The following is a 17,661-nucleotide window of genomic DNA, read 5'->3' as shown; positions in this document are numbered from 1 at the left end:
TTCTTCCCATCAGCTTTTAGAAGAAAGAAATTACTTCAATATTTAGTGCAATTCAATATTAGAAAGTTGATGTCTGGTGTTGCTGTGTATGCTTTAGCATTTGTTAGCTAATCCATCCAAGACTTCAATCTTCTTGTGCTCTAGTGCTCATTACATGTATTAGCTGTGGGAACTGGGAGCTATAAGGGATGTCTGTCATATAGTGTAGTCATTAAAATACAGACTATGCTGAGTAAATGGAATCAATAAGTGCAGTTGCCATTTTGTTATGGAAGAAGCAAGCAAATGCTTAGTTAATTTTAAAATCCCAAAGTTTCATGTTAGCATCCAGATTCAGGATGTTTTTACTACTTCATGAAAAATCTCTGCTCTCATTTTAATTAAATGTCATTTTATGTGTGGGGGTTTTAATAAGATAGTATAAAGTAAAGCTATGACTTGAGCTTTTTTTCTTTCCTAGGAAAGCAAAGGAACCGATTGGAGCCAATGGATACCATATTTGTGAAACAAGTGAAGGAAGGAGGGCCGGCCTTCGAGGCTGGCTTATGCACAGGTGCTGGAGTCTTCAGCTCTCCTCAATCTCTCTGCTGTGTGCTCTCCCTCTATCTCTTCATATCTATTGTAATTGTTTCTGAGATACAGTCTACCTTTCTGGAAACTCAGTGGATAGAACTGAACAGACAGAACAGTGTAACTTGATAAAGTGTGACACCTTTAGTTAACACACAGACTTTCAGTCTCTCTAAAAAACAAAACAAAACAAAACAAAACCCTACCCCTTAAAGTTGACCTTTGACAAAAGGATTACGAAATAACAAACTGATAAAGATACTTCTTTAGTAAAATGGAGATTTTTTGGGGTCCCTGAGTCTGAAAGTGCCTGGTTAGGCAGGCAGCACATCGAATGGCTGAGGTTTCTTGTGAACTTCATTTCCAGGCATCTCTGGGGGGCTCTACTGAGATAGATTTAATACCTGTTTGATGCATAATCCTGTTAATTTGACTTGTGATTTTAATAAAATTAACTCAAGATCAAAGATTAGCAAATACTTCAAAATATTTTTCTCATTTTTATGCATAAAACAATTTAAAATAGGAATTGACAAAACTTCCTTTAGTCCACTTTGAGTAAAGTGTATTTTCCACTACAGATAAGTAGTGAGTACCACTACTAAGATTTACCAGGATGCAGATTTTTTTTGGATCTCCAAGTCTGAAAGTGCCTGGTCAGGCAGGCAGTACATCAAATGGCTGAGGTTTCCTGTGAAATGTATATAGTTGGCCTTTGAAGCCTGTTGGGTAGTTTTCTGTAGTGGAATGACAAGGCCAGTGGAGGATCGTTGACAGTTCTGTGAATCCTTCTAATTGATAGAAGTAGCACTCACCATGGGGTATTACCCTGCAGTGCAAGGTCATCGGTGCCTAGAATTCTTAAGAGTGTTGCTATACTTTATGAGAAGTTGGATGTATTAAAAGGAAGATTTATTTTTGTAGCAGGTACTTAAAATATATGCAAGCATATTTTTAAAAATAAGGGCTTATTTGGCCTGGGGGTAGAGCTCAGGCAGCAAGTGGTTTGATTGATGCCAGCACCATGGGAATAGTAAAGAGGAGGGAGTAGTCCTGGGAATTACTTCAAAGTTACTCAGAGTAAGTTCCTAATGTGTTGTTTGCTCTCTCTCTCTCTCTCTCTCCCTCCTCCCCCCTTTCTCTCTCTTCCCCCTCTCCCCCTCTCTTCCCCCCTCTCTCCTTCCCTCTCTCCCTCTCTTTTTCTCTCTCTCTCTCTCTTTCTTCTTCGAAGGTGACAGAATTATAAAAGTCAATGGAGAAAGTGTCATAGGAAAGACCTATTCCCAAGTCATTGCTCTCATTCAGAACAGGTAAGATTCTTGAAACCTGATTGATTCGGGCTAAAACCCTACAGAACAGGTAGGTTTCATACAGTTCTGTGCTCCTACGACAGGGTGACACAGAATCCCCAAGCACTGCAAGTTGTACACGGTATTGCCAGATGTTAGCCCACTGACTCCTGGGTGGGTTTGCAAGTTGTAATGACACTGTAATGTTCACAATGTAAAATCCTGTGGGGTTTGAGAGCACTCATAAGTTGAAAATAGGAGTTTTCCACTTTGATTTCAAATGATAGGTATATAATTTGTTTAAATATAGAAATAAATATACACTTGGTTTTCTAAAACAAGTCTTACTGACATTCATATTTTTACTATATTTTACTGAGTCTTATTGAATGAAGTCACTGGTTTGTATTTCTTCATTTGTTTTAACAGTAAGATGTTATTTTTAAATCCATTTGCCTGTAATCTGCAGAATGATAGCATTTTTAGCCCTAAAGGTAAATACATATTTATAGAATGAGTATTGGTAGGGCCACAAAGGTAATATAGTCTTACTTTCATGCACACAATTAGAAAAATTTAAATACCATTAAAAAAAAGGTTTAACGTCAGAGAGGTCACAATATTGAGCTGTGCAGTACAGTGAATCTGGCTGGGCTGTGACAGCCAGCTCTACCCCGGTTTGAAGAGGTTCTTCCTAAATTCACATGCATACCATTGCATTACAGAGTGGTTTGTCATAATTAATTCACCTGTTTATAACTCAGTTGAAGTTCTTTATTTTCTAAAAGGTAATTTTTTGTGTGTGTATGTGTGTGTCTCAGCCAAAGGACAACTGTGGGAGTCATCCTCAGGAGCAGCATCCACCTCTTTTGAGATAGAGTCTTGTTAGATTGAACAGAATCTGGTTACAGATGCCCCCCACCCCCCACACACACACTGAATTACAAGTTCATGCCACCACGCCTGGAATTTTTATGTGGGTTCTGAAAATTCATCCAGCAAGCACTTTGCCAACTGTGCTGTCTCCCCAACTGCCTAAGGTTTTTATCAGGGGTCTCTAGGTCTAAAGCAGTTGTGCTGTTAATATAAATTATTTAATACTAATGTCCTAATGCATTGTGATATTTTTACAATTAAATGACATGATCATGATTAATTGATCTCAGAATATTCTCTTTGATGTTTTAATATTTAATGAAATTCCTAGAGAAGCCAAGTCTTGAGTGTAATGCAGGTGATGGAGGCAAAGCCTCTGTATACGCAGCAAGAGAGTTTGCATTGTTCTTCCGCAGTAATCAAGGTCAATACTACACCATTGTGCTGCCTGATCGCTTTCTCCCAAACCCACACAATGTCTCTTTCAGAGTAACACAGAAATGAAAGTCTTCAATTTTCAGCCAGTACAAACAATTTTAAAATGAGAGAAAAGCTGTTGATGATCATACTTTCTTTAGAAAGTTTCATCACAGTGGTGAGGCAGCTGAAAGCCAAAGACTGTGTCCCTGCACAGGACTTTCTGCACATTGTACGTTTTCCAGCAGCTATAGCTGCTGAAGAACACAGCCTCCCTGCCATTGATGGCTTTGCACCTGTGGCTTTCCTTGATTTACTTGATTTCCTTGATTTATCCTCCTGGAATTTACTAACCTAAACATTATTTGATTTTTGGAATTTTCTTTTCATTTTATGTTGGGATTATTTCTTAATCTTTGAGGGAAATTAGGATAATCGTTAGCTGGAGATAACCCCACTATCCTTAATATATCTAAACATGAATCCAGGTCACAAGTTAAATTCAGTTGCTCCTCATGACTTTCTTTTCTTTCGCCCCTGGCTTTTTTCTTGTGCTGAAGCTCAAACCAGGGCCTGGCAAAGGCCGCCTGCTGGTGCTCTGCAGTAGCCCACTGCCCTGTGCAAACTCAGGGAACCTTTTCCACCACATCTAACAAATTTGCAGTATTAGCATAAAAATGCTGTAAGCTGTACCTAGAAAGTGCAAAGATTAAATCGTGGGCATAAAACAAATAGCTAAAATGAAGCTGAAAACTGACTTATTCTAGTAGAAGCCATGGTGAACTGATGTTCTTCACTTCTGAGGAAGAGGTGGAATTTTCAAAGTTGGGAAGTTTAAAGTTGCTTAAACTGTTACATTGAGGGGCTGAGGTATAGCAAGCTACAGTTTAGTTCCCAGAACTTGGAAACATCAAAACAAGGCAAGTATGATGTCACATGCCTTTAATCCCAGCACCGAGAGCACAGAGGCAAGTGGATCTCTGAGTTTGAGGCCAGCCTAGTCTACAAAAAGAGTCCAGGATAGCCAGGGCTGCACAGAGAAATTCTGTCTCAACAAATAAACAAAGCAAACCACAAAACAAAACAAAACAAAAAAAAACAAAGGAAGACAAAGACAAAAAAATCAAAACGTAAAGCTACTAAGAAAATTTTTGCTTATTTTGCATTAATAAATTTTAATAGGCTGTGTGATTAAAACCCTGTAATTTGTAATTACTAAATTAATCTATAAGACAAATAACCATATTCTGATATTCTTATGAGTTTTGTCCTAAAACTATTTAGTGAGAGTTTTTATCTCTGAATTGGTGGCACATTGTAATGAGTCATAGGATCATGAGAGACCCTTTCTTTTGTATGCCACCAAACCTCTGCACTAGTGATGTCTTTCTTATGATTTGGTTTGGAAAGTGATGGTCTTAAGAGGATGTTTCTTGCTCAGTCCCTGCCTCCCTGACAATATTGTGCTCACTTTCAGTGACACCACACTGGAGCTCAGTGTTATGCCAAAGGATGAAGACATTCTCCAAGTGGTAAGTTTTCTCTAAATAAACATTGTTTGGTAGACATGAATAGTAAGAGAATTTTGAAAAGAAAGTGAATTGCATTTTAAAAAGATTCCAAAAAATGCAACCTCCTGGTTCACTGAACCGAATTTGGATTTCTGTACATTGTATTTTTTCAAAAGAGACAGACTGTTGTCCACAAATTTGAAATTAAGTGACATGGAACTGTTGTATAATTCTGTAGCTAATTCCTCTGGAGCTGAGGGCTGAGCCTAGGGCCTTAAGCTTGCTAGGCAAGTTTTCTACCATTGAGCTAATTCCCCAACCTCTAATTTCACAGTAGACTGTTAGTTTGATTCTGGCTTCATGACCCACAACACTTATTTTTGTTTTTTAGATTTTACTTTGTGTGTCTGAGTGTTTTGCCTACTATGTGCACTGTGCGTACGTGTATGTGTGTGTGTGTGTGTGTGTGTGTGTGTGCGCGTGTACGTGTGTGTGCATGTGTGTGTGTGTGTGTGCGTGTGTGCATGCGTGCGTGCATGCGTGCCTGGTGTCCAGCCAGATCAGGAGAGGATGTCAGATGCCCTAGAACCAGATTTGTGGGTCACTGTGAGCTACCACGTGGGTACTGGGACTTCGGCCCTCTGCAATAGCAACAAGTGCTTTGAACTGCTGAGCCAACTCTTTGGCTCAACGCAAGATATTTATATATGCATCTACTCAGTGGACTCGGCTAAATTTAATTTAATCAGTTCTCCTGACTCTGAAGATACTCAAGTATGCTAGATGTTTAGTCCTGGGAGTCTTTTCTGTGCTGTTTTGTGTGAAAGCCTATAAGTTAAGCAGTTTGTCTAATAAACTAGGAAAGCAGAGAACATTGGTCTTAACACTTGGACTGAGGCTGGTCTGAAACCAAAGCCACCCTCTAAACTGCCACCACATACGTACGCGTGCTGGCGCTGTGCCTTTATGCAGCTACTGTCATGCTGTTCCTATAACGCAGCATCTCTGGGACCTGAGTCCCGTGATCTGTCTGCCATCCATGGTTATGTGATATAAATGGAAAAATTGTTTTAAACTGTAACAGGTTTTTTCTTTTAATCCATTTTTAAAACACTGTATGTTCTGTAATCTGCATACTATTCTATTTGAAATGAAATACACATTTGTCAAATGTCAGTCAAATCTAAGGGAAATGAGAGTAGAAATTCCAGAAATCTCCTTTGTGTTTTGTAAGTTAGCAGCAGTTACTTTTTAAAAAAAATTATTATTGTTGCAATGCTGGGCTTTCCACATATGAGCAAGTGCTGTAGTCACTGGGATAGTGTCCTGTGCTATAATAATAGGATATGCTTTGTGAAATGAATCAATAGAATAGACAACTATATAAAAACAAGTGTTGTATCATGGGTGCCACCCTCTATTCCCATACTCAGTAGTTGCCTTGTCAGCTTGCAGTTTACTCCACAGACAGGCATGCCACGCTTGCCTTTTGCAAAGATGACGCCATTAAGTTAGTAAAATAAAGGTGAGCTTATATATGCAAGAGTTTGTTTATTCTACAGAGCATTTAACCAACAGTTAACCATCCAATAGTTAACCATCCAACAGCTAACCATCCAGCAGTTAATAATCCAGCCGTCATCCAACAGTTAACCATCCAGCAGCTAATAATCCAGCAGTTAATAATCCAGCAGTCATCCAACAGTTAACCATCCAATAGTTAATAATCCAACAGTTGGACTTAGTTTTTTGACAGTGTTCTATTTTAGGAAAGTGTCTCTGTTGTCTGTATCCATTAGAATGACCTATACATATTTTGAATAAGAGTACTTAAATAAGCATTTCTTAAGCATATTGATAGCAGTGATCATATAATTCCACGTAAATTTCTTCATTCAATATCATAAGAATATAGCTAAGCAGTGGTGGCACACACCTTTAATCCCAGCACTTGGGAGGCAGAGGCAGGTGGATTTCTGAGTTGGAGACCAGCCTGGTCTACAGAGTGAGTTCCAGGACAGCCAAGGCTACACAGAGAAACCCCGTCTTGAAATACCAAAAACAAAACAAAAACAAAAACAAAAAAACAAAAACCCCATAATTGCTTTTTGCTTAAGGGGTATTTTGTTCCATTTAATTGGTGCCCACTGATAATTTAAAGGTTCCCTGGAGGATACTTAAAGCATTCATATGTCAGACCATGATTACTCATTGAAAGATTTGGTGCCTAGTAACCAAGCACAGAGAGAAAGCACCATACAGTGGCAGACATCAGCATGTTAGAGTTACCAATCTCATCTCAGAATGGAAAATAATGTTTTTATATACAGTGCTCATTCACCACAAAAAATTGCACATTCTGATCCTATCCAAATGATTTGTGCTTTTGACTCTTTTTTTTTTTTTTTTTTAATGGTGTCCAAAGCATTTTCTAGATGTCATGGGAAGAAACATTTTGTAACTGTATTGTCTGCTCCTAACTGCTTCCCCAGTATTTCTTGGGACTGGTTTGTCATATATTGTGCTTGTCAGGATTGCTCTCCACAGCCTTAGTTATTCTCCACTATGCTTGTAACCTGTCAGAGGAATATATGTCAAATCACAGTGACCTCAGCAATATTATAAATTCCCCAGGTGGGAATTTGGGAGACATTTTGTTCCCAAATTTGATCTAGAATTTCTGTTGAGAAATTTTAGTTATATCTGAAGACTATAAAAATTTAAAGCATTTTATAGATACTGTTTCAAATTTGAACAAATGAGTTACCTTTAAATTGCTCCAGAATGGCTTTTCTAGAATATTAAAACCAGTGGGGATAGAAATGGGCTTCCTGGGGAGTAAGCATGTTTGTTCTCTTCAAATCCCATGTGTTCTGGTGCAGTAGAGGCATGCCAAAGCGCTTCAGTTCCTTGACACTGCAGGCTGTGGGGACCTGCCTTCCTTTTCAGGCAGGGCAGGAGGTTACACAAACCTACTACACATAGTACTACAAGACAGTCCAAAATGCTTTCTTCCAGACTGTTTTTTGTCACAGAAAAGCAGTGACTTGGACATAATTAGCATGAAAAAGCTAAGCTTTTTATGTCCAGGTACATATCCAAGATGCATATTTCATGTTCAGGTGGACAGTGTTTATGCTTTAAAAATATGGTGTGTTTGTGTGTGTGTGTGTTTACAGACTTAGCTTTGATTTCTCAGTGCATTCCAGACTGTGTTCTGTAATAGTCATTACCATGACCAGTTTTACTCTGGAAGTGATAATTTTATGTCTAGTCAGTACTTATTTCATAAACTACTAAAACACTATAGAGGACATTGTATTGGAAGATCTTAAGTTTTGAGTGAAAAATCTAAACAAAACAGTAGTCACACAGTGAGATCGTCTGCAATCAGCTGACAGCTTGTGGTTGTCCTCTGAAGGGGGAGGTTGCATTACTTTAGTGCAGAATAGAGCATTCGTTTAGTCTTCTGGAGCAGAGATGGAAGGAGCTCAGGGGAAAGAGGCAGCAGTGCTGCTCACGGTGAAGGGAAGCTTTGTGGCGGGTTACCAGATGGCAGTGCACACCGGAGAAAATGCCTGTCAACGTGTGTCATTGGCCGTATTCTGCTTCCAAGAGTGGGAGACACATTCAGTAAGAACCACATAAAAGCTTGAGAATGAGATGCTTGATTGGATTCTGAAGTTATTCTTATGCTCCACTGCCCTTTACCTCTCTTTGGTACCTTCCAGAGAAATCAGTATAGTATTTGTAGCTTGCTGTTTTCAGCATCGATATGACAACATGATTCTGTCTTTATACCAGTAAGCAGCTTCTACTATGTTTTCCTATTTTCTGCTAGCTACAATTTACAAAGGATGTCACAGCACTGGTAAGAGATGCACAGTAGCCATTTCCTTGCTTTTTAAGTCATGGTTCATAGATTTGTAACAAGCCACTCTGTTTAACTGTACTAATGTGCAGAGGGTGTGTGTGATGACGATTTCCTTCCTCTCTGGGTTTGTACCCTCTGTAACTACTGTTAAAGCGTATTTATCTGCATCTGCATTTTCTTAAATATCTCCCTCCCTCCCTCCCTCCCTCCCTCCCTCCCTAACCCTTTGCCATTATTCAGTAGCTGCACTTGTGCTCTGCAGGCTGTGTGCTGCAAAGGCAGGATGTGCTGCTTCATGAATTAGCCTGCTTGATCAGGGATGATAGTCACCACACCTAACTGCCCCAGAGCCAGACACAGTCCCGTGTGGCATCCATGAGCTCTGTTTGTGTGAAATCTCTTTAATTAATTTCAGTTCTTAAATTTTCAAAGGTATTGTTAGATAATTCTATAAATAACTGTTTTGTTAAAAGTTGAACTGCATGTATGCTTGTTAGTACTAGAAAAATGTCTAAAGTAAAAGACAAAATAAATTTATCAAGTAATGTTTACATTAGAAAATAAAAAGTTTATATCAGAAAGATGATTACCTCTTTCATATTTTTTTGCTTTAATATGTGCTATTTAATTTCTTAAGCATGCACATTCAATGACTTTAAATATGAAAAATATTTTGTGTGGCTCTTTAGGGGCTTAATTTTTAAAGATGGATTATTTTTAATTCTTTGTAATTAATTGACTAGTCATTTCAGTACATGTTTAATTTGTTATAGTGTTACTTCCTTAAATAACAATGTATTTGGGTAAGACTTTTAACATTTTGACTTTCTCCCTTGTAAACATTAAGAATCTTTTGCTGGGATTTAATAGACAGCCATTTAGCCTATTGACTGCTGAAAATAATCTTAAAGCTTAAGAGGGGAGATTTTAGAAATAGCATGGCTGTGTCTGATTGGTTAGGGGTGATCTGATTTGTCTCATGAGCCTTTTGGAAAAACTAATGACTGCAGCTTGTGTGTGTGGCATGTTCTATAGGTTATTCGATTTCTCTAAAGGGAAGGGAGATGGGGATGATTCTGTGAAGGGGGTACAGGGCATTTAGGATGTAGATAGAAAGGAAGAGAGCGAGAAAGAAAAGATTCTTTAGAATGTACCCTGTGCTGTGCTTTGCATGCATGCCATAGTGAGCATCATTCAGGATTAAGGAGGGTAGTCAAATAGTGAACAATAAACATGAAAATTATTGTGTGACACTCTTCTGTAATTTCTGTACAGGCATATTCTCAAGATGCCTACCTGAAAGGCAACGAAGCTTACAGCGGCAATGCTCGTAACATACCTGAACCGCCACCAGTTTGTTATCCCTGGTTTCCATCGACTCCTTCAGCCACGGCTCAACCAGTGGAAATATCTCCTTCCGACTCATTACCGAACACACAGCAAACCAGTACACCAGTCCTGACACAACCTGGCAGGGCCTACAGAATGGAAATACAAGTGCCTCCATCACCAACAGATGTGGCAAAGTCAAACACAGCAGTGTGCGTTTGCAGCGAGAGTGTGAAGACTGTCATTGTGCCTTCTGAGAAGGTGGTAGACTTGCTAGCCAACAGAAACAGCCCTTCAGGTCCTTCACATAGAACTGAAGAGATAAGGTATGGTGTAAATGAGCAGGCTTCTACAAAAGCAGCGGCAAGAACCACGTCATCGGCATCAGTTCCCACTGCCCATCTGATTCATCAGACCACAGGCTCCAGATCATTAGAACCTTCTGGAATTCTACTTAAATCTGGAAACTACAGCAGACATTCAGAAGGAGTCTCCAGTAGTAGATCACAAGCCGTGGATTCTCCTCCTGTGTCTGTCAATCACTATTCTGCAAACTCCCATCAGCACATAGACTGGAAAAACTATAAGACTTACAAAGAATACATTGATAATAGGAGATTGCATATAGGTTGTCGGACAATCCAGGAAAGATTGGACAGCTTACGAGCTGCATCTCAAAGCGCAGCAGACTATAACCAGGTGGTACCCACCCGCACTACTCTGCAGGTACGCCGTCGAAGCACCTCTCATGACCGAGTGCCCCAGTCTGTTCAGATCCGGCAGCGCAGTGTATCTCAGGAGAGACTGGAAGATTCTGTGCTGATGAAGTATTGCCCAAGGAGCGCATCTCAAGGAGCACTGACCTCCCCACCTGTTAGCTTCAGTAATCATAGAACTCGTTCATGGGACTACATCGAGGGACAGACTGAAGCCACGGCCACCATCAATTCTGAAAGTCAGACACTTGACCCCAATGGGGAGCGAAAACAGACTTACAAGTGGAGTGGCTTCACTGAGCAGGATGATAGACGAGGTATTCATGAAAGACACAGGCAGCAAGAAATGCACAAGCCTTTCCGAGGCTCAAATTTGACTGTGGCTCCTGTTGTTAATTCTGATAACAGGCGACTAAGTGGAAGAGGAGTGGGACCTGTCTCACAGTTTAAAAAAATCCCACCAGACCTAAGACCACCACATTCCAACAGAAATTTTCCAACCGCGAGTGGGATGTCACTGCCACGGGGTATTGCACAAGACAGGTCCCCACTCGTGAAAGTCCGAAGTAATTCTCTGAAAGCGCCGCCTCCAGCTGTCTCAAAACCGTCCTTTAGCCAGCACTCACTGGCTTCCACGAAAGACCAAAGGCCTGTCAATCATCTGCATCAACACAGCCTGCTAAGTCAGCAGACACAGTTCAGACCGGAAAGCACCTTCGAGCACCAGCTGGAGACCGAAGTATCCTCGTGTTTACCAGGAACTTCTGCCAAGACCAGTCCTCCGCTCAGTGAGAACTTGGGGACATCAGATTTAGAATTACCTGCCATTCCAAGGAATGGAGATCTAAACTTACAGGAGGCTGAAATTCAGCAGCCAGATGTGCTAGATAATAAAGAATCTGTCATCCTAAGAGAGAAACCCCATTCTGGCCGCCAGACACCACAGCCTTTAAGACATCAGTCTTATATCCTGGCAGTGAATGACCAGGAGACTGGGTCAGACACCACCTGCTGGCTGCCAAACGATGCTCGCAGAGAGGTCCATATAAAAAGAATGGAGGAGAGGAAGGCTTCAAGCACCAGCCCTCCCGGTGATTCCCTGGCTTCCATCCCTTTTATAGGTGAGCGCATTCAGAGGCCCTGCACAGCATCAGCTGGGTGAAAGTGTTGGAAGAAGTGGAGTGTTTGTATTCCATAGGCACAGAAGTCTTAAACTGTGTGTGCATTTAAAGCATTTTAAGTGTTGTATACTTGTCTATTTTCAGTGCTGGAGATTGACCCCAGGGCCCCCATGCATGCTAGACAGTCGCCTTCCCACTAAGCCACAGCAGCCCACCATATAAGTGTAAATTGTGCTTCAGTCAGAGCAGTTTTCTTTTCTCCTCCTTAAATAATATTTCTACTAGCCATTTTCCTTTAAAAGTAAGCTTGCATCTAGTGTGCATTTGACACAGGGTGTTGTAGTCCAGGCTGGATTTGAATATATGGTTCTGTCCCCCTCTGCTTGCCCAGTGGGCTCTTGGGTTTATTTGCTACCCTGTCTGTCCTCTTTTGTTAGTCTTGGTTAAATCAGTTCCTACCATCTGTGGTCAAGAAAGTCAGCAGAGCCATTGTACCTAGTTGTTGATCTACCTGATTCAGTAGCAGCCAGGCCCCACCCTTGGTTTGTCTGTAGTAAACGGTTGCTGGGGGAAGACTTGGGCAGGTCTCCTGGGTTGTCAGCACACTGGGGTGGCCTTTGAGTCACTCATGCTCCTGTAGGTAGCCCACACTCATGCTCCTGTGAGTGACCACTGGAGACTCTAGTGGTTCACTGAAGTTTAAAACAAATCTCATTTTGTACAAAGGAAAGCATGAGACAGGAGAGCTGTCTTAGTTAGGGTGTTACTGCTGTGAACAAACCATGACCAAGGCAGCTCTTATAAGGACAGCATTTAATTGGGGTTGGCTTACAGGTTCAGAGGTTCAGTCCATTAGCATCAAGACAGGAGCATGGCAGTGTTCAGGAAGACATGGAGCTGCAGGTGCTGAGAGTTCTGTATCTTGTTTTAAAGGCAAACAGGAGACTGGTTTCTAGGCAGCTAGGACAAAGGTCTTAAAGCCTGTGTCCACAGTGACACAGCTACTCCAACAAGGCCACACCTCCTAATAGTGCCACTCCCTAGGCCAAGTATATACAAACCATCATAAGAGCTGTGACCATTAGTAATGAGCCCTGCGTTTGAGCCATATCTTCTCCTTCCTAGGCTTTTTCCTCTATAGAGTTTACTTGTGCATTTACTTTGTGACAGGGATAATCTGGGAAAGGATTTGGAAAGTTTTCAGGTATGCACCTTGGTCTTCATCATCCGTCCTCCCTATGAGTCTTTAGCCTCTTCCTTTACCCTCGGACTGTCTTCACACAGCAGCCAGGGTGGTCACACACTCTCACACCTCCTATTTCCCTCCTGTCTCACTGAAAATAGACATGAGCTATGGAGTCCGCTGTGGCCAGCCCGCCCATCTGCTCTTGCTCTCCTCAGTGATCTTGCTCCCACTAGGGTCTTTCATGTGCTTCCCCTTGCTACCTTCCCAGACTCCTTACTATCTCACCGTCTGTCAGACATGCTTGGGGCAGTACAGATAACCAGAGGCCACTCTGCTGGCCTGTATTTCACTGCCCAGGCAGATATCCCTAACCTATTTAAGCTTTTCTTATTGTGTCTAAAATAGCTGCTTCATATGCATGTTCAGATGTGCAACAGTCAGGTGCACATCTCTATGAAGCAGAATACACTGAGTGCCAAGACTTTACATCTGACTTACGTCATTGTTCCCTGTGCCTAGAGCACTGCCTAAGTACAGAAGGCACTCACTCACTCAGGAGATACATGTTAACATAGCAGCTGAATGATGCCCTGAGATGATGTACAGGAAAAATGAAGGGAGGGACGAGAAAAGAAGGAAGGTGGGTAATTATGTCATGATTGTGCAGTCCTGAGACATAATTTACAAACACAGTTTTCATAGATTCACTTAACAGTGTGTCCATTTTTATAAATGAGAAATTTATAAAAGTTGTTTCATAAAAGCACTCGGAAGTCAGGGCTCTAGGCTAGCTTGATTCAGTACTGGGCTCACTCCAAGGGCATTTTTTTCTACAGAGCACATTGTAAAGAGGGACCTGCATCATGTGACACAGGACATCATCTTAGCAATTTGTGAAAGATTCCCCTTAGCTCTTAATGTAATGGTTGACAGTGAGCAGTATTTCTTACTCTTTCCTTTCTCAAGAAACTTAGCTGTTGAACTGTCAGGTGTCAGTATCCAGATCAGCTTAAGGAGTGGAGTCTGCATGGTGACAGAGTTTCATAAATAGATTATCTTCATGTTGTTAACATTGTGAGGAATGCTGCAATCAGACTTATTCCCACATGCATGTTTGAATCCTTACTGCCAAGCCCATTGACTCATTCCTGGTGTACATGGAATTTAATACCTTATCTCCACAGACGGCAACTCTGGACTGATGCTTGGGGTGTATGGTTTAAATTTAAAGCCCTATGCTGTATTTCACAGGCTCCTAAGATCTTACCATAATGATAGCATCACATTTTCTTTCTGCTTAGTGAGAATATTACAATCAGATGACATTGGAATAGAGTTTTTTAAGTGCTGGCTATTATCTGTTAATGTTTAATCAGTTTAGTCCTATGAAGTGCAGAGATAAAATAAAAATCAATTATTTCATTAAAAAGTAGCCATTAACTAAGATCTAGATTAGTCATCTATATAATTCTACATATAGGCAGACTAATGAAGTGCAGAATAACAATGTATTTATAGCCTTACAGTTTCTTAATAATGATTTCTGTTACTTGAAAACATTAGGTACTAGTGCCCTCAAATACCAAGTGCCTTGTCTTCCCAGAATATCAGTGTGGAGCTCTTATTTAGCTGCCTATTAGGCAGAACTAATGTCTTACAGGCAGAAGATTCCCCTTACATTTTATTATGCATTGAACATGTAACATTGATCTTAAACTGTAGTGATGTAGAAGAATTCAACATTTCATTTTTAAATCGAGAATATTAGTTCTTAGCAGTAGTTTGAAAGTCTGTTGCACATATACATAGACTTTACAAGTCTGTTGCACATATACATAGACTTTACAAGTCTGTTGCACATATACATAGACTTTACAAGTCTGTTGCACATATACATAGACTTTACAAGTCTGTTGCACATATACATAGACTTTACAAGTCTGTTGCACATATACATAGACTTTACAAGTCTGTTGCACATATACATAGACTTTACAAGTCTGTTGCACATATACATAGACTTTACAAGTCTGTTGCACATATTCATAGACTTTACAGGTCTACCTTTGCCTTGGCAAAACCTTCAGATTCCCTTTAGGCAAATAGAAAAACCAAACTGACTAAGCATTTATAAGATGGAAGCCGAGTAGCCTAGGCAGCACAGACCTCTCTTGTTAAAAACAAGAATGGAGCTTTATGTCTTTTTATTTACCTCTGTTGATTTAAATTTTTTTAAAAGGGATATTTGCTACATTTGAATGGCTTTTTAAATATTTGTGTTACAACTCACTTTATTTTAGAAGGCTCCCCTCTCCCCAACATTAGACCATCATATGTTCTAACACAGGGAGTTGGATACTAACAGGAGAGGGACATTGGCACAGGGTGTAGGGAAAAAGTTCGTTTTATTTAAAAAAAAAAACAAAACTCTGTTGAGATATTTTGCCTCCATGTATGTCTGTACAGCACATGTGTGCAGTGCCTGGAGAAGCCAGAGGGGGCACTACTAGTTACACATACCTGTGACCTGCCATGTGGGTGCTGGGAATAGAAACTGGTTGCTCTAGCAGTTTCCAGGACCTTTGACCACTGAACCATCTCTCCAGCTCCAGTCTCTTGTTTTGTTTAGTTCTGTTTCTCTTTTTTTTCTCTCTCCTCTTCTCCCTTTTCTTTCTCTCCCTTCCTCCCTCTTTTTGATTTTTTTTAAAAAGATTTATTTATTTTATTTATATGAGTACACTGTAGCTCTCTTTAGACCCCATTGCAGATGGTTGTGAGCCACCATGGGTTGTTGGGAATTGAACTCAGGACCTCTGGAAGAGCAGTCAGTGCTCTTAACCACTGAGCCATCTCTCCAGCCCCACAAGGTGATATTTGATCATATACATTGTTCAGTGAGCCTTTCCGTCTCCTCACGTCTGTTATTTCTTTATGACGTGTGCATTCAAACCTCTTAAGTATTTTGAGAACACAATTTATTGTTAATCCTCTCCCAGTGGTGCTGTAAAATTCCAGAATTTATTCCTCCTGTGTATTCCAAACTTTGTGCCTTTTGGCCAGTCTCTCTTTATCCCTCTGCCTCTTGTCTAGTCTCTGATAACTGTGTGAGATAAATCACAGCCTTTGACCTTCTGCTCCTGACTTATTTCACTTAGCAAAACACACCCTCATTTTCACTCATGCTGCAAATAATGGTTGTTTTTAATATCATTGCATGGTATTCTGGGGTGTGTGTGTGTGTTCCACATTATATTTGTGTCTTGATCTCAACCATGGACACTTCTGTTGATTCCCTGTTAGCTCTTGTGAATTATACTGTGGTATACCTGGGAATTCAGGAGCCTCTTCAACATGCTGAGGTCACTTCCCTGGGGTATGTATCCAGGAGTGGGATTGCTGGATCACGTGCGAGTTCTGTTTTTGATTCTGTGAAGAATCTTTGTACTGTTCTGCATGTTGCCACTCTCAGTGTGTGAGGATTGCCTTCCACATCCTTGCCAACATTGTTACCTGAGTCTTCTGGGTAATGGCTGCAGTGAGGTGTAGCCCAGTGCAGGTGTGGTTTATGTTTCCTGCTGGTGTTTGCTCAGAGGCCTCTGGAAGTGTGTGCACCTTAGAAATGTGGTTGCCTATTCAGATCTTTTGCTCATTCTAAAATCAGTTTATTTGTTTGGTGATGGTGGCTATTGATTTCCTTAAATGTTCCAGATATTTTGAGCCCTTGTCAGGTGTATAGTTTGTTTTCTCTCATTTTATGTATTCTCTTTACTTTGATTATTGTCTACTAATTTTGATATAACCCCATTTGTTTTTCATGTATTGCCTGCTCTTTGGTACCTTATTTAAAAACCCAAATCCTTATCCAAACACACACCATGGAGCTTTGCTTGTTTCTTTCTTTTATGGTAGTTTTGTACATGCAAGATATACGTGTAAGACGGTGATGCTTTTGAAGTGGATGTTGTAGATAGCAAGGGTCTGATTTCTTCTGGGTATTGATATGTTTCCCCAGTGTCTGCGTCTTGAAGAAGCCACCCAGCCCACACTGCACAGTCTTCCTGCTGCTCTTGTGGCTGTAAGTGGGCGAGTCTCATTTTTCAAGATTCTCTTTTTCGTAATTAATTGTAAATGGGATTATTTTCATTACATTTTCAAATAGCCCGAGAGCTGTTGATCCCAAGAGCTGTTGATGAGTGTATAGAAATGCTTCCAAGTTTTGTATGGTAGTAGTTGTTTTGTGTCCTGAAATTTGACCAGATTTATTTATTTGTAATAACAGTTTGTTGTTTTTATTGCTGTTGAATTTTATTTCCAAGATAGGGACCCAGGAGCCCAGGCTGAGCTAGGACTCTATAGCTGAGAATGACCTTGGCTTTATCCTCTGGCATTTACCTCCTGGTGCTGAGAATGTACTTGTGTACCACCACACCTGCTTTATGAAGATCTGGGATCCAACCTTGGCCTTCATACATGGTAGGCAGACACTACCAGCTGGGCTCCATCCCAACCTATGTCCTAAAGCTTTTTGAAGGAGTCTTCATGACAAGGAGGTGAGACAGCTGGTCACAATGTCTGCAGCAGGGAAGCAAAGAGAGATGGAAGGTGGTACTCAAGAGTGTCCGTATTCTGTCTGCACACCTCTCCATCGTTTGTAAATTCTGCCTGAATTTAGTTACACCTTTCTGGGAATACTCTCATATACACACCCAGAGAGTGTGTTTCCATGGTGATTCCAAGTCTGATCAGGTTGACAGTGATATTAATCATCACAA

General features: G+C 40.6%; 1 protein-coding gene across 8 annotated transcripts in view; it reads left to right on the top strand.

The window, feature by feature from the left end:
• Positions 1-17,661, top strand: part of Arhgap21 (Rho GTPase activating protein 21) — a 136,088-nt gene that overhangs the window by 91,662 nt on the left and 26,765 nt on the right. For 5 of the 8 annotated variants that reach the window (XM_031369147.1, XM_031369145.1, XM_031369148.1 and 2 more), the window contains exons 5-9: positions 461-553; positions 1,802-1,880; positions 4,630-4,684; positions 8,505-8,534; positions 9,813-11,703. In XM_031369147.1, the coding sequence (XP_031225007.1) occupies positions 461-553; positions 1,802-1,880; positions 4,630-4,684; positions 8,505-8,534; positions 9,813-11,703 (2,148 nt within the window). The remainder of the gene's footprint in view (positions 1-460; positions 554-1,801; positions 1,881-4,629; positions 4,685-8,504; positions 8,535-9,812; positions 11,704-17,661) is intronic. The other 3 variants (XM_031369151.1, XM_031369149.1, XM_031369152.1) reach the window with 2 other exon arrangements.

This window comes from Mastomys coucha, unplaced genomic scaffold, assembly GCF_008632895.1.
Source record: "Mastomys coucha isolate ucsf_1 unplaced genomic scaffold, UCSF_Mcou_1 pScaffold15, whole genome shotgun sequence".
NCBI lineage: Eukaryota > Metazoa > Chordata > Mammalia > Rodentia > Muridae > Mastomys > Mastomys coucha.
This window is presented reverse-complemented; position numbering and strand designations above follow the sequence as displayed.